This window comes from Megascapheus bottae, chromosome 1 (assembly GCF_031878675.1).
Source record: "Megascapheus bottae isolate mThoBot1 chromosome 1, mThoBot2.hap1, whole genome shotgun sequence".
Lineage (NCBI taxonomy): Eukaryota > Metazoa > Chordata > Mammalia > Rodentia > Geomyidae > Megascapheus > Megascapheus bottae.
The window spans coordinates 48288727-48313295 of NC_143509.1; the positions used below are offsets into that span (position 1 = coordinate 48288727).

Sequence of the window (24569 nt, forward strand, 5' to 3'; positions counted from 1 at the left end):
ACTTCTCTGTATTGTGGGCAAAGGCATAGGTCTTCTCTGTAATGGTCTTCCGAAATCATTTAGTTCTGCAGCCCTCTCATTTCACAAAAGAAGAATTGGAATCCAGAGTGGTTAAGTAACTTGCCCTGGGGCACAGAGCTAGCTAAAGACAGACCTGGAAACAGAGTCCCTATCTCCCTAACTCCCAGTCCTGGGCTCTTTTATTAAACTACCCAAAGTTGCTAAGTAGCACAGTGGACAGACTTGGTAGAATGTGTGTGGGGGGGGTGTGTGTGTGTGTGTGTGTGTGTGTGTGTGTGTGTGTGTGTGTGTGTGTGTGTGTGTGTGTAGAATGTTTGAACACATACATTGGACAGAAAAATATTGTGGGATTTCTTCATACTGTGATAAAACAGAAGGGGAATTTGACTTTTCATCCAGAGATCCCACAGGAAATCTTTTAACTGTGGAAGACAAAAGTCTGTTTACCTTTTGATTGTATACCATAAATACTTGAAATCTTGCCTTTTGATCTAGGAGTCAAATGACTATACTGTTCCATTAGTTGACCAAAAGAACTTAGCACAGTAATAGGCCTTCTGGGCAACTGAATGCCCAGCATCTGTCTAGAGCAGTCATACCCAAGCATGACACATTCAGAACTGTATGAAAATTCCTGTGTTAGGTTTGCAGCTCTGGATAATCTAATGTAGTAGAGCTGGGCTCATTTACATAGGTTCTTCAAGAGTATGTTGGGTGATTCTTAGAATTATCCTGGTGTTCAAACCACTGCAATAAAGCACACAACTTTAAAGAAGCAGCCATCTGCATTCCACTATAATTAACCTGTCAGGATAAAATTGAAACGCTGTAAAATTGTTATCAATATCTGTGCTGTACGCTGTAAGTTTTTGCTTTGCATGTGGTTTATGACAGGAGTAACAGAGGTCATTCTCCCTAATATTTACCAGAGGAAATGAGTGTTTTGTGTGACCTGTATTTATAGTATTGTAATATTATCAGATTCTTAAATATTTGAGATCAAATGTTCTGTGAGGGGACATGGATGTTAATTAACACAGAGCAATACTGCTAAGAATTCAGTGGCCTTAAAAAAACTTTTTGTCCAATAACTACATCATCATTTATATGCATGTATATAGATACATCTTATAGATGCCAAAATAGAAAGGAGGAAGCAAATCCAAAGTCATAAATGTATTGCAAACTTAATTTCTGAAATTTATTTACTAATCTAGTCTAGCTTCTAATTTTCTTTTCATCTTCTAATGAGATTCAAGCACTTAACAATAATAAAACAGTACTTTACTGAATCACATAACCAGCAGGTTGCATTGTATCTTCACTATACTGTAATAACCAAAACCAGATTCTACATGACTCTTCTTTTGGGTACTGGAGCTAGAATCCAGAGTGTGGCACTTTCACTTGTTTTTTTCATTCAAGAATTTTGCTCTACCACTTAAGCCATACCTCTGCTTTCAGTTTTTTACTATTTGAATGAAAATAAGAATCTCACAGATTTTTCTGTCCCATCTGGTTTTAAACCATGATCCTCAGGTGACAGACTCCTGAGTAGCTAGGATTACAGGCATGGGACACCAGAACCAAGTTTACATGCATTTATACAAATACATGTTTAAGGTAAAAATCACTAATCTGTCATGATTCTTGATAGATCTATTAGTCATTTGAATGGAAACATCATATAAAATAACAGATTTTATTACTCACTCACAAGAACCATTATCTTTGAGCCTTAATTTAAAATACATTATATAATAGAGAAAATACAAAAGAAAATTGAGAAATTTTGTTTTTTTGATGCACATATTTCCTATGATTTCTATTTACTTGATGCAATATCCAAGTTGTGATGACTAGTCACTTACATATTATGGAAATATGTTCTGCAAAAAAATCAAATAGTCCATGTCATTGAGTGGTTTTAAACCACTAGTGTTTCTCTGGGAAAAATAGGTGAATACTTTTCAGCTGTCAGGCAGTAGGTATGGATTTTTATATTGAGGAAAAATAACAATAGATTTAAGTATGTTCCTCTAATTTGTAACTCCGTGTAATCATTTTTGAAACCCCAAGAGTAGTTTTTTTTTAATAGCCTTCCTGAAACTTCCCCTGAAGTTTTAGTTTTGCAAAGCTTAAAAATAACTTTCTGAAATGTCTTCTGTAAGTGGTGGTGGTGGTGGTGGTATGTGGTAGGTTTGTTTGGGGAGATTTTGATTTGTTTTTAGGAGAGAGTTCACTGTCTTATGAAAGAGACAGGAAAAGTTTTACCTGTCTGTCTCTCTCCTTTTTTTTTCTTTTCTTTTAAAGATTGGTGATAAGGAATTCTAACTACTTAATGAGATGGGAGAGGCTTCACTCCATTGGAGTGGAGGAGTCCAGGTGGAAGTTGATGGATTGGACAGGTAAAGAGAAGAGTCCCGCCCCCTCATGCCTATGGTTGGGTATATATTAGAGAACCTTAAACTATGTACAGAGAGAGAAAAGGGAGAGAGGGATTTGAGTTCTGTTATCTTCTTGGTAGATTCCTATTGCAAGGGTCTCAGAGGGGGTGGGGGGGTTGCAAAAATCCTGGAACCAGAAGAGAAGACAACAGCCTCGATCAATCTTGCAGCTAACATGTTGTACCTGGAAAACAATGCCCAGACTCAATTTAGTGAGGTAAGGATTCTAGATTTTAACATTCCATTTAGAGATGATGTTTTAGTCTAAGTTTGTTTTTTAAATAGAAACTTGCATATTGTGGTTCTTGGTTATCCAATGTATTACTTTTTTGCATATTGTATAGGGGAATCTCCTTTACATTGTGAATGTTTTCTGTTTAGTGACTATGAGATATTCTTTTTAATTCTATTGATTTGGTTTTTAAATTTAACCAAAAGATGAAATAGTAGGACAAGAGGGAAAAGAAAAGTTCTGTGTAACATTAAATATGTGAAGAAATCCATTATTTTATTTTTTAAAAAATTCACTCTTTTTGAAAAATAGACTGCGAAAGCAGATCACATTCTGCTAGCTATTCTGGTATAACTCAGTTGATGGGTGTTCTTATATCAGTGAGACACAGTAGATAATGTGTCTTTAACTTTTTATCTCAGATTTGTATATCCAGATTTCATCCTAAAAGCAAATGGAGTTTGGTTTTTTTTTTTTCAAAATCAACAGGAGTTATTTTTTATAGAGCCATCTTCATTTATATATTTACTTCTATCAATTCATAGGCGCATTTAAATCCAGAAGGAACTTTAGTAATGTCTGTATTATCTGGCTGCTGACTTGAACATTTACTGTGTAATGACAATAAAGGTATTTCAGGCTATAAATGAATAACTGTTTATGCATGCATCCATGTAAGTGTTCACTGTGGCATTTCAGATACTATTCAAGATCCTGGTGTCACACTTGGGACAGTCTCAGACTTAACAAATTTGACTTAAGGATTTACAACACTGAGCCAAGGGATAAAGGGAAAGAAAAGTACTGAAGGGACTGTAAGGCTTTGAAGAAGTTTCCTAAAGTTGAGGGAGGTCTGACAACAATATTAGTTTACATTCCTCCAAATAGGGCAGCTGTGTTGACACTAATCAGGTGGGAAGGTGGGTAAAGGCTGGTGGTTCAGTGTTTGAGATAAAAATGCTTGCAGGTGAATGCTTGGAAAAGTAGGTTAGAGTACTCAAATCAGACTTCTTGGACGTCAAAACAAAATGTATAGTGCTCTGTACAGACCGCAAAAGGAAGCGCCAGCAAAGGGCAGCTGAGCAGGGCAGGCACTATGGAATGGCCATGCTATTGTCTAGACACCTGAACTGTGTAAATATAGCAGGGGAAATATCGAGTTATCTAAAGAAGCAAAAGGAAGTGTCTATTTTCCTTTAAAACACTCATGCAGCCATGCTTGTCTTCAGTAACAGAAACTTGAGTTTCTTGTTTGGATATTGAAAGTTAGCTTAAAATCTTAGCAAACATTTTCTTTTTTTAATATAGGTAACTTTTTTGATTAGCTTGCTGTTTCTGTTGTAGCCAATTCTGCTCAGGCTGAGAAAGAAATATGTCAAGTCATACATGATTTATCTGTATTTGTTAATAAGCTATTTTAAATAAGCTTTCTAAATAGATTGCAATTTGACTAAGCAAGTTGAAGATTTAAAGAGAACCAAAAGCTTCTTCACAGATAGAAAGAAATGTTTTGTTGTTGATGTTTGTTTTTTGTTTTTAGTGAAATGTTCTGAAATAGAACATCTGCACAATTATAAAAAGGTACTTTTGGAATTATTGTCTTCTGTAGGGCAAAGAGCTATGTTATATGTGAGAACACAATATCCCTGCGATGCCTGGCCTATCTTTACACTGGTTTGCGTTTTTCAAAATATTAGGAAAATGTTTGGAGTTCAAAAAGCGGTACTTGTCTCTTTTCTATTGGAATGCTCCTGAGATGTGTAGAAGAAATCTCAGTGAAAATATGATTGAACTTTTCTACCTTCCCTGTGTGTTTTTGTGTTCTTAACTTCATGACTTCCATATTCTTCCGCCGGTGTATCTATTATGGCCTAATTTCATGGGAGGATTTCCGTTCAACTTAAGTTCATCTCCTTTTTCTGCCTTAAGATTCTGCTGTAAGATCTAGTTCTCTTAAAATGCTATTCTACATGGGAGTATCTGAAGTCCCATGTCCCTGTGATCCTGAGACTCACGAAATATCAAAAGTTTTGATGTTGTAGTGTCAAGTTTATTACGAAATTCTGAAAAAGCAACCTACTGTTGCTGTACAAGAACTCTCAAAAATAGTTCAGATTGCCAATAAAAAGGTGCAGACCTTCCAGTGGGAAGAAAACTTATTTAAAACCTATAATCTATTCTCTGACTTCAAATAATTTTTAATTTGCTTGAAATTTGTTTGAGTTGATACCTTCAAAATAATATAAAACCTGTGTCTCTTCCCTCTTTTCTCTCTCTTTCACAACCTTCCAGTTATTTCCCCTCCAGCAGAACTGGATTTAAGGAAGCTGTTCATGAACAGGAAAGGGTCCGGAAGGGAGGAGAAAATAGACAAGATGTAACATGCAGGGCTTATGCTTAAGGTTCTACTCTTGGGTGATAATGGGCAAGTGTCAAGCAAGCTCCACATCTCAGACATGGAAAAAGGGAGCTTGAAAGGAAAGGGGTTTCTTCATTCATTGAGTTTTACAGGAACTTTGACCAAAGTTATGTCTGAAACTGGGTTGGCAAATCAATTATAATATCAAACAGAAGTTGGTTCCATATGCCAAAACACCATGTTATAAATCAGTAAATCAGAGTTAATGAGTTGCCTTCTTTTATATTTGAGAGGACTATGTATAGATTGTGGTGTTCTACTATTCAATAATTTCTCCTTAATTCCAGGGAAAGATTGCGTGTGTGTGTGTGTAGAAAGGTTTCTGCGAAACGCTACTTGCAAAGCTACTCAAATGCAAGATGAAAGTGGCAGAGGCAGCAGTCCCAGCTCTGAGACTCCCTGCTTTCCTCTCATGTGTTTCTGAGAAGTTTTAATTTCCCAGGAAATAAGGACAGCAGACAAGATGCAGAACTGTACGTTAAATTCAAGTGCCAGCTAAGCCATTTCCTTAGTTCTGTGCTGTGGCATTAGATCATACTACCTGTTTTCCAGTTGGCTGCCCTCGAGCACAGCCCAGAGGGGACTGGGAGAAAGAGATCTTAGATGGCAGATCACAGATCAGACCTCTCTTCACTACTATTAGAAAAGTGACTTGGTGATAATAAACCACCTATTCTTTATCTCGATCAGGGAAAGTATGTTTGTTTGCTTTGGGTTTTTTTTTTTTTTAGAAGAGCAATGATCCTCAACAAGGAGCAAGGAGCATGTCTGGATTTTTCTACAGAAACAAAAACAGGCCTGGTTGCTTTTTGTTCATGCTAAGTAAGATTTCCTAGACATATCCCTGCTAAAAGTTCCCAAGGAGCGACTATATAGAAGAATTTGGTTTTATATTCTACCTATTTAAGGAAGTATATATGTGAGATCATGAGAGTTTTGCTTATCAAGGAAGAATATGGGTCAAATAGTTGAGAAATATGTTGCCACAAATGCCCTCTAATTTTCCTCGATGTATATACAATTGCTTAGGGTGTGACTTGAGCCCTTCCTTGAAAGAGTGGTATAAATTTTTAAAAAATATGTATTTCCTTCATATTATGATTATGAAAATAGACATTTTTTTCCTGCTGACTGTTTCGACTTCAAATTTCCAAATTTGTTCTTTGCTTGGTTTGTGTTTTTGATGTGTGTGTGTGTGTGTGTGTGTGTGTGTGTGTGTGTGTGTGTGTGAGAGAGAGAGAGAGAGAGAGAGAGAGACAGAAAGAGAAAGAGACAGAGAGACAGAGAGAGACAGAGAGACAGAGAGACAGAGAGAGAGACAGAGAGAGAGAGAGACAGAGAGAGAGACAGAGAGAGAGAGACAGAGAGAGAGAGAGGGAAATGTGCATGGCCCCTGTTCTGGATTTGAATTCAGTGCCTGAGCACTGTTTCTGAACTGTTTCTACCACTTATCACTTAACAGTTTTTTGGTGGTGGTTATTTGGAATCACACAGACTTTCCTGCCAAGGCTACAATTGAACCAACCACGAGTCTCAGATCTCAGCCTCCTGAGAACCTAGGATTAAGCTCTGAGACACCAGCGTCTAGCATCTATTTGGAAAGGAAGTTTCTTTCACACCAGTAGACTTTCCGTTTTCTTTAGATACCTGATGAGCAATAGTTAGGATAACAACAAAATGTTATTTTCCAGTGCCAATTTTGAGGAGCTTGAGTGGTGTGTTCAATAGGGAAGGTTCATTTTCATTAGGGAAGATAATAGATTAAACTGTCAAGGTAAAACTTGCTGAAGAAAGTTAATCTTAGTCCTAATCTACTACTCCTAAAAACATAATTGGAGGCATAAGGAAATAAGAGACATGCAATTTATTAATGCGCCATTTCTCTAAACATTTTATAATTTTCATGTATTTTAGGGCTGTTGTGCTCTGCCAATATCTTCGATAGAAGAAACAGAAGTTAGAAAAAGGTCTCTCTTATTTTTTTTGAATAAATATTTATGAAGTACCAATTTATATAATGTTATATAGGATCTAAAATTGGGTAAAAATTATTTCCTAGACTGGCATTTATAGCTCATTGGGAAAATGAAATAATAATACAAAAACATAAAATCCAAGTCAGATCTTAAAGGCCATATGAAAAATGGGAGCAAAGTAAAATAAGGTGGCCGAGAAGAATGAAGATCATAAGAGACTCAAGAAAGCCTGTATGCATATGTGACATGTAGCTGCACTTGGAAAGAAAAATAGAACCTCCCAATTCTTAAAGAGGCAAGCCCAAAGGAAGATGAAGCCAAAACAAGAAAGACACAGGGTAGAGATGATGGTTCATGTACTCAGAAATGTCCAATAAATAGTTCATATAGAATGGAAAGCATGCAGTATTAGGAAATCAAGTTAGAAGTATAAAATAGAGTGGCTTAGGAAGGGTCGTACCACTGGGAAGTGAATAGATTTAACGTAGTGGCAGTGACAAGCCATGCAAGGGTTCTTAAAGAGTAGTGGTAGAATTGAAGATCTCCTAGAGAGCCTTGGACAGGATACATGGCTTCGTGTGAGATTGGTTGGAAGTGTACAAGCTCCACATTGGTTGCCTGTTTGCAAGAATATCCATCACTCCTGTGGGACCTATGGAATAGGAAGAAAAGGTCATATTCAGCTCAGGTTGGTTTGTATGCCTCTCACTTCAATAGTAATGGGACCAACCAGACACAAACTGGAAACCATTGATCTTGGTTTGTCCTTATTTATGCCTGTTACCTCACTGTGGTTATTAAGAATACACCTTCTCACTTTCAAAAGTATCCCACTTGAAATGTACGTTGGACACTCCTAAAAGTTAAAAGATTGCATTCTTTTTCTCATTCTTTTCCCTCAATATACCATTCCCAATGGAAAAGTATTGATTTTTGACCTAACAGCCTCAAACAACTAAGACTGTATCTTCCATAGAAGGAGCATTTCTTCCAACTCAGTATTGGCTGAAAATCAATGGAGTATAGACGTGGCGGTAACCGTCATGAAGAAAGCAGTAACACATAAGGTTAAGCCACACATCTCTTGAGAATTCACCAGTGTAGGAAGTACTTGGGGTATTCATGATTGACTGCAGCATAAATCTGTTTGCTAGGAGACTTGAGAGGATGTTCAAGAAAGAGCTGAAACTCTTCAGAGTGTCTGTTTGAAATGAGATGACTTCCCCAGATAATATTTACCCGTCAATTTAATATAAAAAAATTAGTGTTCACATAAAGCATATTTTGGTCCTAGCTAGAATTAAAAACTAGAAAGAAGAAACATTTCTGGATGTGTGCAGAACATTAATTGGGATTTCATGCTTGTAATCTGAATCATATCTTGTCTCTGTTACCTAAGTGGAAAAAAATCCATATAAAAATGAGAGAGGGAATTTTGAGTTAAGCTGTGGTATGCTGCCAAAGGCGGAAATTTATGAAACACTCTTGTCAGCTACTCTGGAGACACTACAAAAGAAATGTTCTACTTTCTTATTGGTGCTAAAGCCACTAATAGGTGCAGTTTAGTATAATACCACCATGAGAATTACCACCCCAAAACTGAGCTTGCTTTAGACAAAATTCTACACAGGTATTTTCTCCTTCCTTTTAATCTTGTGCAAAATACCCAAAGGGGCCATTTCCAAACCAAGCAGTGATCTTTCTCAAATTGATTCTTTCTCAGATCACAGAGACAATGGAGAATAGGCCCTGTTTACTCAAATCAGCCTGGATTAGTGTCACTGCATTAATGGAATCAGAATTAAAAGGAAAGCCATTACTCTCTCAAAGGGCACCATCAGATGTCTGGGGGAATGGCTTGGTTACATTTAAATAGACCGTGTAAGGAGGTGGAGGACTTACAAGATACACACAACAGAGAACTGCTGAAATGGACAAGGTAGGAAGCTCTTCTCAGCCTTAGGCCTGGAAAAATATTTCAGCAGACAATTTACAAATATTTGAAAGTCTAGATGATTCCAGACTCTTCTCTGGCATTCCTTCTTTTTTTCTGTACTCCAACATGTACACTGGAATGTTTACTTGTAGGTCAAGTTCTTTCCAGGTGTCATTAAGGCTCTGGCGGAGTGATAACTGCATCCTGAAAAGTTTCTCAGATCCTTCCACACAGAAGAAAGCTGCCTCTCATTTAGCTCTCTACTTTTCTGTCTTTGTCAGATGCCTCCACTCCTAAGAATATGCTGTTTGTGCGCATCTCCTCCACAGGACCATTAAATTGTAGTCCTGAAGGTCATATGTACAAGCATCTTTTACTATGGTTTTGAAGTAGTGTCTTCAGGGAGAATTGTAGTGCATGGTATATATTTAAAGGAAAAGGTGGTTTATTATTGACCTGTGCAAAAAGTAAAGTGATCCCTACACATTATACAAACCTTGTTCACCTAAAATGTTCTGTAGGTAACTAAAACATACGGTCTTTTGTGGCAATGTCTTATTTTCAAAAGTGAGTCCTAAGTTATTTCAATTACAATTCAAGTGGAAAGAAAGATTTCCAGACTAAGAGCAGTTTCCTAAATGACCTGAACTCTACCAGGTAAATAGTGTTAAGTGTATGTGGCTTTCACATAATTGATTACCTACAGGACAGAGAATGTGTTTGATTAAAAGAAAAGAAAAAACAGAACAGATCAGGTTTTTATCTAGTATTGCCATCACATTTAAAAGTGTTTACTGGCTTCCAGGCTATTTGCTTGATTCAGGCTGTCCCCTGAATGTATGTCTCTTAGTCATGGCCAGAAATGTGAATGATTTGATCTGGGTGAATAGTCTTGATGACTGGCAAACAATGTTTCCTTTGTATTTTCTTTGCTCTTATTACTGAAGGTTGCCTAAGATGTCTTGAAATCATTTCACTCTTAGACATAGTGTTTCAATATTATTTTATTTTTGCTCAAAGAAATTAATATGCAATTGAAGTTACTAACCTGACATATGCAGTGGGCTAAATAAAATTGCACATATATACTTTGGGAGTAAATTATGTCTTCTATATATCTGGAAACCTCAGTTTTATTTTGACATAACAGTGACAACTTACAGGAATATTCAAATGGTATTTAAGTCTCTTTGTCTAATTCCCAAGCTTAGCAAATCACTGAAAACTTTACATCAAATAAAATATGTAGTAGCACTTGATAAACCAAAGTAAATTAGAGCATTGAAGGTATAATACAGTTGTAGAGTATCTTGCCTAGCATGTATGAAGCCTTGGGATACAGAAGAAAGAGAAGAAATAAAGCAAATTAGGACTCAAACAAATTCTCCTCATTTGATGGGGTCGGAAGTTTGGCATAGTGGTAGAGTGCTTGCCTAGCATGCACGAAGACCCAGGTTCCATTCCTTGGCACTACATACTTAGAGAAAAGCCGGAAGTGGTGCTGAGGCTCAAGTGGTAGAGTTCTAGCCTTGAGAAATCCCAAGTACAGAGCTCAGTCCCTGAGCTCAAGCCCAGGACTGGCAAAAAAAAAATTCTCCTCATTTGAATACTTATAAAATAGTAAGCTGAGTATTGTGATCTTTGCTTTATGCTTAATTTTTTCCTGCTAATAAAGGCTTCTGTTTTAGTCTCTGTATGCATGTTATAAAATCTGGACAATGAAAGCATGAATTTATATAATTTCCAAGAAATGGTTTGTGAAGTCTGATAGACCACAATCTTAGTTCTTCAAAAACATACATTTGAAAGCCATTAATTATGTTATTATTCTAAACTGAATTCTGACTAACTGGGCAGAAAATCATAGAAATTATACAAGGAGAGGCCAAGTTAGTGGCCAATCTTCCAGAAACAAAATGTCTTAACTCTAAGTGTGTTTCCAGGTGGTTTCTTTCAAAGTAGACTGCATTTGGCCATAATTGACCTTAGTAGGAAGTGAATGACATGACCACAAAGATTTGTATCCTTAAATGCTGACCAAGGTGCAAAATCTAGATGATCGGATCAGAAACATTGCTTTGGCACAAACAAGAGTGTGTTAGTGTTATGTGTTCATTTTAAGGAAGTAGAAGCTCAGTAATAAACTCTACAGCTATGTGTGAGCCTCCAAGAATTATTACTCATTGCATCGTGAGTGACAATACTGGCTATTCTGCTACTAGTTCCCATCAAAGCTGAATCTGTAAATACAATTCCTATCTAACCAGACAAAGCCTAACACAAAGAAAAGGTCATAGAGATTAATTGAGGATACACTATAACATTTACTTGGCAGTAGAATGTATAGTGATAAATTCAATTGGAGCACACACTTGCTTCAGGATCAAAAAAGCAATCCCCTACTGAGTTAGAATAAAAAAGGAAGTTTGGGAAGTAATTTTAATTTCCAAGTGTTCTGCATGCATTTTAGTGTTTTTTTGTTTGTTTTGTTTTGTTTTGCCAGTACTGGCCTTGAGCTCAGGGTCTGAGCACTGTTCTTGGACTTTCTCAAGGCTAGAGTTCTACCACTTGAGCCTCAGTACCACTTCCAGCTTTTCTCTACGTATGTGGTACCAAGGAATGGAACCTGGGTCTTCGTGCATGCTAGGCCAGAACCCTACCACTAGGCCAGACTCCCAGTCCTGTATTTTAGGTTTTTAAAGTGGTATTTCTGAGCATCTACTGTGTCTTAAATACTGGTCTAGATATTAGAGATTTCCTAGTAAGAATAATGCAAATGTATTATGTAGTAGAGAAAAAAATCCTTGTGAAATATTTATACAGATAGTTTTGACTATTGTTGTGGTATGCAAATGGAAAGTGCTGTGAAAGTGTAGGTCAGAGAGCAATGATCTTTTCTGCAGTGAGAAAAGGTGCTTGACAGATGACAATTAAACTGAAAACTAGGTGATTACCTGAGAAAGCTGTTGCATAATGAATGCCAGAGAAGCTAAGATGTGTCAAAGGTTTTAGAACTAAAGAAGTTTGTCTTTGAAAGGCTTCAGGAAAACAGTTTTCTAAAGGAGCGCCTGAGGTGACATAACTAGAGCTAATGGTAGCTCCAAGGAATTAGATGTCTTTTTTCTTTTTCTTTTCCTTTTGTGCCACCATTGGGGCTTGAACTCAAGGCCTGGTTCTGTCCTTTAACATTTTGCTCTATGTCACTAGCATACTGTTTGACCAACAACACCTCCACTTTTGGCTTTTTGGTGATTAATGGGAGATAAGAATATTATAGACTTCTCTGCTTGGGTTGGCTTTGAACCACAATTCCCAGATCTCAACCTCCTGAGTAGAAGGATTATAGGTGTGAGGTGAGATTTCTTAGTTTTTATCCACAACTACATACATTTTAGGAGTTCAGATGTACTCAAAGGGTAGAATACTAGGTATGAGTGAAAACGCCCCGTGGGAACATGAGGTTAGTCTGGGCTCTAAGCCACAGTATGGAACAAAACCAACAGAGCATTATTGCTGAGCTTGAGAAGTCACCAGGGTTTGTTTCCATACAGATGGCCTAACTTTCACTAAAGATTTCTGTTACTCTACATTTCTTTCTCTCAACTATATAGGCAAAGCAGAGCTAATAAGATGACTGCTATTATTTTTATAGATGGAAATGTCCTCAAGAAACAGAAAATTTCTTCAATAAGAGTTTCATTTGTACTTTATTTTATTTATGGATTTTTTTTGTCAGTCTTGGGGCTTGAACTCATGGCCTGGGCACTGTCCTTGGCCTTTCTCAAGGCTAGAGGTCTACCTCTTAAGCCATAGCACCACTTCCAGCTTTGCCTCTAAATGTGGCACTGAAGAATCAAACCCAGGGCTTTGTACTAGGCAAGCACTCTATCACTAGGCTACTCTCTGGCCCCTAATTTGTGCCTGAATAAATAGCTTTTGATTAGAACAAACTGAAATTGCACATTTTTTCTCTATTATTGCTCAAGAATTATAGACTATTAGAATTACATCTGCTTGTGTTCATCCTGTATTTTTCCTAGAACATAGTGGAGTCAGTATTTTGCAGATTTTACATTCTTTATAATTTCATCTTGCTCATCCTTATTTATAGAAGGGAACATTTACTACTGTTATATAAATTTTATTTCTCCCTAAGTGAACTATGTACATTTTAATTTAGCTATTTTGGGATTATGTCATGTCTTCTTATTTTTTCAACTGCTGTCATATTATTTGATATTTTGTTTGCTTTACCAACCAGATTTGTATTTAATTTCTTTCATATGCCAGTTTGAACTTCTAGGGATCTCTCTCTTCCATTATAGATTCTTGGTCCTCTAAGAATCTTGTCACTTTGTGTTAGAATATAAGCCATTCTGGTTGACTTTTTCTCTATATTCTTTCTAGAATTTTGTGCAACAAATTATTTATTGTTGTACTTGGTTTACTATATAATGTGGGAATATTATACTTCTAGGCATTCACTTTCCAGGATCATTTGAGGAAACAAAAATAAGTAAAAGTTGTATAATTAATGAAATGTGTGACAATAAGTCAGCTTTTAAGGTTGAACCATGGTACTCTAACTTGATATTCTAATAAAAATATCTTCTTGATCTCAAATGCAGTGCTTTTAATTAATTGTGATTGAATCCAGCATAAAATAAATTATCCTCTGAGGTGAGACAGAGAGTAAAATTCTTAAAAATGACAAATATTTCCCCTTTGGGCAGGGTTTGTTGAAAAGTCCTAACCTATTACTGTGTGGAAAAATCTATTCCAATGGAGGCTTTGTAAAGTCAGGGTTATGAAGAAACTTCTTGCTTTTCTCAGAAGTGGACATAGAATGTTCAAAAAAGCTTCTCTGGCAAGCCTGAAGTGAAAGGTCTCACTAACTGAAGAAACTATATATACTGTCTAAGATGTTTTTGATTTCTAGAGTTGGCCAATGAAATATGTACAAACTAAAAACAGTGACTTTTTAAATACCTGTTTTGAAAATGGTCTGATGGCATTACTATACAAAACAACTTTAAACATGAGGGATTGTTAAGAGGAGGGTACGTCAGATGAATGGAGAAAAGAGGGGTGGGAATATATCATCACCATATCCATAGTACATACTTGAAAATGGAACCACATCACTTGAACTTATGGGTGACACTGAGGGAGATGAGGAAGAAGGGTGGAAATGGTGACATTTATCAAGATGCATTGTCCTCCTACGCTGACAAGAAACCCCTTTGTACAACTACTTATCCATGAATATAAAAAATACAAATAAATAGCAGCACAACAGAACTAGCAGAATGTTAGACTGTAGCAAACATTGTATCCAATCTTCAGATTCAGTCTCCTCAACTTTACACAGATTTGACCCTGTAAGAAACTCAGTTTCTGGGCCGGGAGTTTGGCCTATTGGTAGAGTGCTTGCCTAGCATGCACGAGGACCCTGGTTCAATTCCTTAGTGCCACACACATAGAAAGAAAAGCCGGAAGTGGTGTTGAGGCTCAAGCGGTAGAGCTCTAACCTTGAGAAAATCCAAGAACATGCTCAGACTGAGCTCAAGCCCAGGACTTGCAAAATAGGGAAAACAAACAAACAAAAAAACAAAAAGAAACAAAGAAACTCAGTTTCAAGTTGCTTAACTAGATTACCTGGAGGTTCACAGTGCATTAGTGGGAGTCTTGGGACTTAGATTCAATATCAGCAAGTTTAAGTTCAAACTTTTCTTGAATTTCTGGACTCCACTCAGAAATATAACAAGTAATGAACCATCTAATTCTCTAGTCTCACTTATCATTCAGGATTATGAATATAATTTCTCCCAAGTGAAATTTGGACAAGTTATTATTTCCTAAAACAGGGGTCCAGTTGAATTGAGGTAAATAAATGATGAGCTGCTTGATTTATTTGTTTAAATCAGGATCTTGATATTTAACTGGAGTTGACTACATAAGTAAGGCTGGCCTCAAACTCAGTTCTTCTGTATCAACCTTACAAGTGATGGCATTTTAGGACTGTCCTAGCACTTGTGGCTAAATTGTGATGATATATTCCAACAGTAATCTCTCTTATCCCTGATTTAATTTCCATCCCCAATTTCATGACTCTCTTGGCACACACTATTGGCAATTGTTTCTATATGCATATCGCATAATGAGTACAGATAATTGTATCTAGGAATGAGGACCCATAATAACATATTCCTCTTATGCAGAAATAGTAGAAAGAGAGTTTGGAAACACAAATTGTCCTTAAGGTTCTGTCTGCATTGCATTTATCAGATGACTTGATAGGAATCTATTTTTTCTATGTCCTGGGGGATGGCTCATTCTTGGCCTAGCATTCTGGTGGTTTGGGGATTCAATATCTAGTACTGAAGATTAATGTCAATTAAGTAATTTTTATATGAAAATAAGGCATCACTTTTAATTACACAGAAATCCAGGTATTTAATATTGAGCTTTGTTTATAGGAATATACCAGTATACAATTATGGAGCTTATCTGAGGAAAATTCAAGTTCATGCTATATTGAGAATTCATAATCATCAAAAGGGCATAATTCAGGAAAGAAAAATACAATGTAACTAGAGAAATTGTATTCAGAGAGCATTTTAAAAGGGCTACACAGAGAAAATTTAATCATCTATAATTTAGATTTTTTTTAAATCTATCTTAACCCTATCATCTTCTGCAGTTCAGTGGGGAAGTAGAGAAGAGACTGCAAATGATAATAATGTTAAATATTTATATCTCAAGTGTGCATCATCCTTTTCAGCTCACCTGGTATGAACTTGAATAGGTTCTAAGCCTTGGAAATAGGCCAGGGGCCACTCAGTGTATCTGCTCTGTCCATGTTCATAGGAAATAAAATATTTGGTAACTCACAGGGAGTCTATTGATTTATTTAATCTAGATGAGAGCAGTTCAAAGAAGCTGTGCAGTTTTATTTTCTATGTTTTGTAAAACCCAGAAGTCTACCTTATCTTTCACATGTGATTAATTAGATATACAATATGCATTCATTATTAGTATACAAGCAGAGTATATATATATGAAGGCTATTTTAAAACCAGTGATTAGAAACCTCTATGATTAGAAACGTAGAATATACACATTGTTTCATTTCAGATACTCTAATAATCTTCGTTACATAAGGCACATAAAGACCAAGCGCAGTGTTTATGTCACATATGTGCATGTCACGTCCTAATCTCTGGCACTCTTTGAATAATAAGCATTGCATTAGTAGTCTAGCATAACCTGTTTCTTCCCTCTGTGTTTATGGAATGTCTGAGAGTAAAGAAGGGAACTGTTCCTTTCCTTCCAGCAGCTTTACTTCGATGAGAAATGAGGGGAGAAAGCTACTTCCTGGGCAAAAAATGGTGTGTTAATGCCCTTAGTAGGGCATCATGCTTTGCTTAATGCTCTGCTGTCACCAATTAAAAATTCTTAGTAATTTATGAACAAGAAGCCCTGAATTTTTCTTTTCCACAGCTACAAATGACTCCTGACCTGTCTCAGTAACACTTGCTCTTCTTGGCTCTGTAGCTTTGCCCTTGGCCTCCAAATCATACTCTGTCAACATATGTAATCTCTCTTCAAATCAAACAATAAATAAGCACCTTAAAACAACTAAATATTTTGAAAACTCAATTTCTAATGAGCTGTATATCCTATGGTAGTTTTTTGACTTACTGATTGGGTGGTGGTAATATTGATGTGTGTGTGATAATATTGGGGGGGGGTGAGTGTGTGTGTGTGTGTGTGTGTGTGTGTGTGTGTGTGTGTGTGTGTGATGGTCCTGGGACTTGAACTCAACTCAAGGCTAGCATTATATATTACCTGAGCCACAGGTCTACTTCCAGGTTTTGGTGGTTAATTGCAGATAAGAGTCTCACAGACTTTGCTGTCTGGGCTGCCTTTGAACCTTGATTCTCAGATATCAGCTTCCTGAGTAGAATTACAGACACTAGCTACTAGCCCTGGTGAATTACTGACTTACTTTTTGTTGTCACTGTTGTTGTTTGTTTATCCTGTTGGTGGTCGGGCTCAGTCATGGGCCTTGAACTCAGGGCGTGGGCATTGTCCCTGAGCTCTTTTGTTCAAGGCTAGTGATTTTGCCACTTTGAACCACAATTCTACTTTTGTTTTCTAGTGGTTAATTGAAGATATATGAGTCTCATGGACTTTCCTGCCTGGGCTCATTTTGAACTGTGGATCCTCAAATCTCAGTGTCCTGAGTAGTTAGGATTATTGACATGAGCTGCCAGTACCCAGCTGTTTTGGTTTTTGTTTTATAATAAACTAAGAATACTATTCAAATAGATTTCCAATAACGCAACCCTTTTTTTGGGGTGGTCTTTTTGATTGTGTTTATTTGAAATTCACTGAATAGGGTTCATTTTACTACTACTGAATAAAAACACGAAAATAATTGAGCATACATTTTGGGTTCTGATTATTAAATTGAAGAAGTATTTAAATTGAAATGTATTCCCAATTTCACCTTAAATTTTATTTTGAATTATTAGGATGATAAATATGCCCAATACTGAGAAATCTAGCTTGATATTGTATGAAGTGAGCCATTAACAAGAAACAGTTTCTTTTGTTTCTAAGTATGATATTTTATTTGGAACTGTATGAAACTTAAAAATATGGCATTTACAAAAAGATCCATCAGCTCAACCATGCGTATTAATGAGTTTTGGAACACAGCTTTCATTTCATTGGTTTCAAGCAGCATGGTGCGTATTATTGCAAAGACAGATCCCTCTGTGACTCCTCAAGGAATGAGATTTCCATTTCTCTTAAGTCCTGGGAGAAACTATGAGTGTTTTCCTCCTGGCCTTTTAGCCTGTTAAAGCTTGGTCTCCCACCTTAACTTTTCTCTTTATATGGACATATTGTGGGGGGAAAATTCAAAAGGCCAGTGAGTGTTTCTTTGTTCTCATCCAAGACCACAATTAGCTGATGTTCCTTCTGTGAGGGGAGAAGGAGGAGGTAGAGGAGGCCCAACAGCCCTTTTACTGCCAGCAGAAAGTGCTCAGCCAGTTTCTTTGTCCTTTCTGTCAGGCATGGCTGCCTCCCTAATTGTAGTGCTGTAGGGAAACACGTGCCTTTGTGAACATTATCTGATTCCAGGACCTTCAAGAGTGCTTTGTATACTGACCCTTAACAAACACAAATAAGATCTCAATTCCCTTCCCAGGCTGAAGCCTCAGGCTTAATTCAGCTCAACCAGGAGACCCTGAATACAGTTGTGCCAGCCTTAGCCTCAAATTTTATTTTTTCTTTCTTTTTCTAGACCTATAGTTTTTCTTATTTATTCGTTTCTTTTGCCCAGTTCTTCAGAAGTTGAAGATAGAGGGTAGGAAAGGAGTAATAGTTATAGAAGTCAGAGGAGAGAAGGGGCAAGGCAAACAGCTGCTCTTGTCAGCGTGGGGATAAGTGTGGAGAGATTAATAGCTATCTGCAGAGCAAATGGGGAGGTGGCATTCGCTGTGGAATGCGAATGCACGAATGTAATGGAATGGGCATGCAACTGTTAAGGTTTAGACAGATGCTTTCTGGACTGAATGGAATGATTGAGTCAGTTTCTTCTCCTCATGTGGAAGAATAAATGCTGTATAAGATAATTTCATTAACATTTAACTATTTAAAAGGCATAAGCCCTTATTTCTTTGTGAAATTATTTCTTTTTCCTTAGCTTCGGTCTCTGTTTTCATTGAAAAGCCTTGGTTTCTTTATAAGGTATACACTGGGCATATGTACCAATCTTCCTCTTGCCCTTGGTTAGCTTAAAGAGAAAATAAGATTTCCCTGTCCCCAAAGGTTTCAAAAAGAATACTATTATAGTCTGGCTGTCCCTTTTGGAAATGTGTTCAGTTTGGCTCAAATTTTGGGATAGACTGCAGGCTGCTTCACAGTTCTGAGATTCTGAACAGAGGCCTGAGCACATGTACACACACACCACATACACATACACACACACACACATGTACAAGCACATACACACAAAAATGTACACATACATGGGACAGTTTTACATTTTCTTCTCTGCTTATTAACCAATGTTTGGCAAATTGTTTTCTCTCTCTGATCTTAATGCAATAACACTGATTTGCAGTTAACATGGGAAGAAGTTAATCCAGCCCTCTGTAAACACCTTCCTATATATGTACTTGTGTTCAGACTCATACACATAGAAGAGATAAAAACATGTGCCAGATGAAACTACATGAGGTAATATATCTCTAAATTCTATCCAGAGCAGAATTTTATTCCTTTGTAGTTGGCATTTCGTTTACTGTTATGTTTTCTACTTTGAAGTGAATACACTGCCACTGAGAAAATGAAAACAAAACAGATTAGAATAATAAATTAGTAAGTTACCTATTAAATTATATAGTTGAAACCTGACAGAGTGACATAGACCTATAATCCCAGCTATTCGCTGGGGAGGCCCAGGCAAAAATAACATTTCCGTCTAGTCGTTTAATGACAATCTAAGCAATACATGAAGATCTGCATATGACTAGGTCCACAAAAGAAAATAAACCAGTATATAAAATACAGTATATTCTTTGCCCATTCACTTGAATCTTCATGACATTAGTTCCTGGGATGGGATGGGAGTGAGTACAATGTATACTTTAGGACCACAGAATTTGGAATTAAAGGAAATTTTAAAAATCATCTGTTTTTTGTCCTACATAGGCAAAAGTTTTGATATTTAACCTGCTTTAAATTTACCAAGTCGGTCTTTTTCAGTCTGAATACAATAAATACCTTTCTTCCCACAAAGGAACGAAGGAAAAATATTTCTTTATTATAAAAAAAGATTCTAAATGAGGCTTTGACAGGGGTCTGTTAACGCTGCTATTCAGGAGGCAGAGATTTGAGGGCCAGTTCAAAGTCAGGCAGACAAATCTGAAAGATTCTTATCTTTGATTAATGGTAAAAAAAAAAAAAGAAAGAAAAGAAAAGAAAAGAAAATCTGGAAGCAGATGTGTGGATGCCAGCCTTGCGTGGAAAAAAAAAAAGCTAAGCAAGAAGTACAAAACTGAGTTGAAGTCCCAGCATTAGCAGACACACAAACACTAATTCTAAGCAGCTCCTGAGTACTAGGTACATTTGCCTAGTTCCAGAGAACTATATGCCTTCCACATGGTCTTCAAGAAATCAGTTACCAATGGTGATTGTGTAATCTGTGAAGGTCATTAAAGGTCATCAGGGCCCAGACTTGATGTTTTCCATTGAATCACATTTTTTTTTTTTTCATTTTACTTTGTATGTGAAGTGTGTTTGGAATTGAGGTGGGATTTTTAGCAGGTGCATACAACAAATGATGTCTTTTTTTTTTCTTTTTCTTTTTCTTTTGTGGAGCAACAAGCTGGAGCTTACCTAACTAACATTGGGGTTCTGGTTGTGTCCATGCAGCCACAGTACACGAACCTGGGGCTCCTGAACAGCATGGACCAGCAGATTCAGAACGGCTCCTCATCCACCAGCCCCTACAACACAGACCATGCGCAGAACAGCGTCACGGCACCCTCGCCCTACGCGCAGCCAAGCTCCACCTTTGATGCCCTCTCACCATCGCCTGCCATTCCCTCCAACACAGACTACCCAGGCCCGCACAGCTTCGATGTGTCTTTCCAGCAGTCGAGTACCGCCAAGTCAGCCACCTGGACGGTAAGAGCGCAGGGTCCCCAGGCGTACCAGCTTCGTTTCCCACCATAAGGAAGGTATTTGTCACCTTGCAAGAAGGGCCCTTGTCCAGTTTAGAGAGTCTTTGTCTCTTAATGGGAAACTCCTGAACATTCAATGTGTCACAGGACAGAAAGAATTGGCGCCATTTCATAAGAAAAGTCACACTGCAACCCCAAAGCCTTTCTCCATTCCATACAGATTCTATTGACCAGTTTAGTTCTTGAATTTCTGCTAAGTTGTCTTTTGTCTGCATATATTTTAAAGAATCACTATAGTCTGTTTATTAAATGACACATTTTTATAAAATCTCTTTTTTTGTTTATAGGCAGGCTTATTTCAAGTTTATTTTGCATTTCTTCTATGTCTACTTTCTTGAGAGATCCATTTGAAAATCGGACAATAATTTGAAAGAATAAAAAAACACTAATTAGTTTCTTTTTTAATATTTTGCAGCTACTAAAATGCATATTACAAGCTAGGTTCTGGTGGCTCATACCCATAATCCTAATTACTCAAAAAGTTGAAGATAAGGGTTCAAAACCAGTCTGAGCAGGAAAGTCCATGAGGCTTATATCTCTAATTCTTGAACAAAATGCTGGAAATGAAATGTTCCTAAAGAAGTAGAGTATCAGTCTTGAACAGAAAAGCTGCCCTGAGTTCAAGCCCTAGTACCCACACAAACTAAAAAGAAATTAACACCCAAATATATGCATACCAGAGCCTTAAAAGACTGCAGGTAATATTAACTACTATACAAATAGATGAATAGAGATGAATTGGTGACAGAAGATGGTAACAGACTCTCTTAGATGTCAACTTATAGAGTGCTACCCTGTATTATACCTACCCAAGCAGTTGTTCCTTCCCAGTACAGGAAGCGTCCTTTCTGTGCTGGAGGTGTAGCTTTAGTGGCAGAGCACCAGTTGAGCAACCTGTCATCTTAATGCATATAGTCATCATTTTTAATTCTGCTTTATTTATGGGAATGCCATTTTGTATTCCTTGCAATAAATAAAGAATAACATCGCTTCTTATTTATTGGAGAACCTGCATAGTAATTTATAGTGGAAGCAATCTAACCTTTCCTCAGTGTGATATGTCTATACCTCAACATGTAATGGGACCATTGAAAAGAATCATAAGGCTTGCTAGGACAAAGAAGCTTCTCATGGGTTTTAATTAAGAACTATTATCATAAGGAGTCCCCAGCTCTCATGGCTTAATGTTTTCTTTTTTTCTAGACTGCAATGATGAGGTTGTTTTGTGATTGGAGGCCAGGTTGCCTTGATCCCTGGCCTCACCTACCTTTACTAAGAGAACTGTTCTCTTATGATACATGGTCTAGAGTATTCTTGGCACGCACTCACTGAAAATCCTCAGGATAGGTTGTTTTGGTGATTTCGTTTTGGGACTCATAGTGAGATAATGGCATGGCTCTCAAGGATGGAAGACTGATAGGTTAGTCTCTGTGTTGTCTTTCTCCCATCATAGACTTCAGAATCTTAAGGGTAGACACTCTCAACTAGGATTTATCACAACATCAGACTTAGGATAAGGCCTTGAGGTCTTACTCAGAAGCTTCTTATTTCCTTTACTCATGGTTAAAGGAAACAATTATAATTTCAATCAGTATCCTTCAGTACTGATTCTGATTGTTAAGTATCCATGGATTTGTTCCCTTTGAGCAGAGTTGCCCAGGATTTATGGAGAACATATTTCCTTCTTTCTTAACCATTCCAGGCTCCTGTAACATTCGAGCTTTGAAGAATTTGACTTGAGCTAGTGGAGAGATTAGGAGGTGTCTTTTGAAAAGGGAACAGCCAGTTCCAGCCAGTTCCCGGGAGGGTTCCATTGATCCTAGCATATCAGTCTTGGTCTCCATCTGGCAAGCTGGCTCCCCTTGGCTCTGCAAGCAGGCAGGCTGAGATGTGCGTCTGGGGTCCACCCTCTCTGTCATCAGGTTACCTGTAATGTAAGACTTTCAGAAAATGGTTGCCAGCTCTGCAAGCCAGCCCATTGCATGGCCTTGAGAATGCAGGGACTCTTCAGAATAGCAGTCAAAGGACATGATGTCCAGATAAACTTCGATGGTGGATATGATTTATCAGCTGGCTTCACAGGGGAAATACTTTGGGCTAGACTGTAGCTAAGTGGTAGAACATAGGCTTAGCATGCACAAGGTTCTAGTATGATCTATGTAGTACATACATACCTACACTGCTGGTATATTTCACCCTTTAAAATTTGTGTCTTAATTTGGACTTGCTTTAGTCATTTTTTTCATATATTTTTTATTGTAATTAATAGAAGGGTTACATTATATTCACCAGATAGAAGGTACATTAATTCACATACATTGATACCCTTTCTCATGTCTTGGTCCCCATTTCCCTCCCCCCACCCTACCCCTCATCTTGTTTTCCCCCCCTTCCCTATCCAATTTCAAATAACCAAATACAAATATATCCAATATATCAGATAAAAAAGTGAGATACTGTAACAATATGAGATAACTAAGGGACAGCAAAAGAGATGAGAGATAACATAGTACATTAAGAACAACAATCACTCATAATATGGCTTTTGTTTCTATATCCTAGAGGTCCTTTCATTTAGTGTCCTACTATATGGCCTTATGTATCTAGTTTTTGCTCCATTGCAAATCTCTACTAGGAGAGCCCAAGGTTTCTACTGATTATGACAAATGAGGGAAACCATTGAGCGTATGTCCCTTTGAGTCTGGCTTGCTTCATTTAATATGATTTTTTTCTAAGTCTTTTTGTTTCCTAACAAATGGGGTGATGTCATTCTTTCTGACAGCAGCATAGAATTCCATTGTGTACAAATACCACATCTTGTTGATCCACTCATCAACTGAGGGACATCTGGATTGGTTCCATATCTTTGCTATGGTAAATAGTGCTGCAATGAACATCGTTGTGCTAGTGGATTTAGTATGTCCTTGTTCCTGGACAATTGGGTAAATTGGACTTGCCTTAGTCTTACAGTTGAAGGACTCTTAAGTGTTTCTCCGTTTTTTTTTTTCTTGTTTGTTTTGTTGTTGTCCTTAGTTTCTTTTGAGATAGGATCTTGCTATGAAGCAGAAGGTAGCCTCGAACAAGGTTACAGGTATATGTCACCATACCCAGCAATGACTGTTAGTTTTTATTGATGATGGAGAGGAGAGAAATTTGTAACTTATTCCAGTAATACACTTATTCGTGACAAATTTCATTTCTTATCCATAGCTCTTTTACATGTCACCATGATACGTATAAAGCTGCCTTTTTGCACTCCTTTTGTAATTGATAAAAGAATAACATTAAGAATACTAAGCTTCTAACTAAGGTATTTCTTAGTTCCCAGGGTAGTGAATAAGAACCCTTAATAAAGTACTTAGTGATTGTTGGTAGTAGTTCATGAAATTCCTTCTAGGATTTGGGCTTACAAATAGTCATGGTAAGGCATGCTGCAGTAATATACTTCTCCAGTCAAGCAAAATGAGTTAATCATCATGCCTGCCCAAATTTATTTAGATTGACTCTAGGTTAATGCATTTGTGATAAGCTGCTTTCACCTAATCTAATGTTTATCACCTTCTCAATTATTCAGAATGATTTGTTGGCTGCAACCTGGAGTTTCTACTTAAAGGAGAAAAAAGTGATTTATTGCATATGAATAATACAAGGACTCACTATTGGTACAACAGAAACAAATGAATCTTACTTGCTGTTTCTCCTACTGAAAGGCTAATAGCTAATTTTGGGGTTGTTTTTCTTCTTCTCTCCATCCTCATCCTCCTCTTACATTAATG

The 24569-nt window shown here is 37.2% G+C and overlaps 1 protein-coding gene across 4 annotated transcripts in view; it reads left to right on the plus strand.

Annotated features, from left to right (window-relative positions):
• The window catches only part of Tp63 (tumor protein p63), a 197291-nt gene that overhangs the window by 106649 nt on the left and 66073 nt on the right, over nucleotides 1-24569 (plus strand). For all 4 annotated transcript variants that reach the window (XM_090343805.1, XM_090343814.1, XM_090343823.1 and 1 more), the window contains exon 4: nucleotides 20483-20737. In XM_090343805.1, the coding sequence (XP_090199931.1) occupies nucleotides 20483-20737 (255 nt within the window). The remainder of the gene's footprint in view (nucleotides 1-20482; nucleotides 20738-24569) is intronic.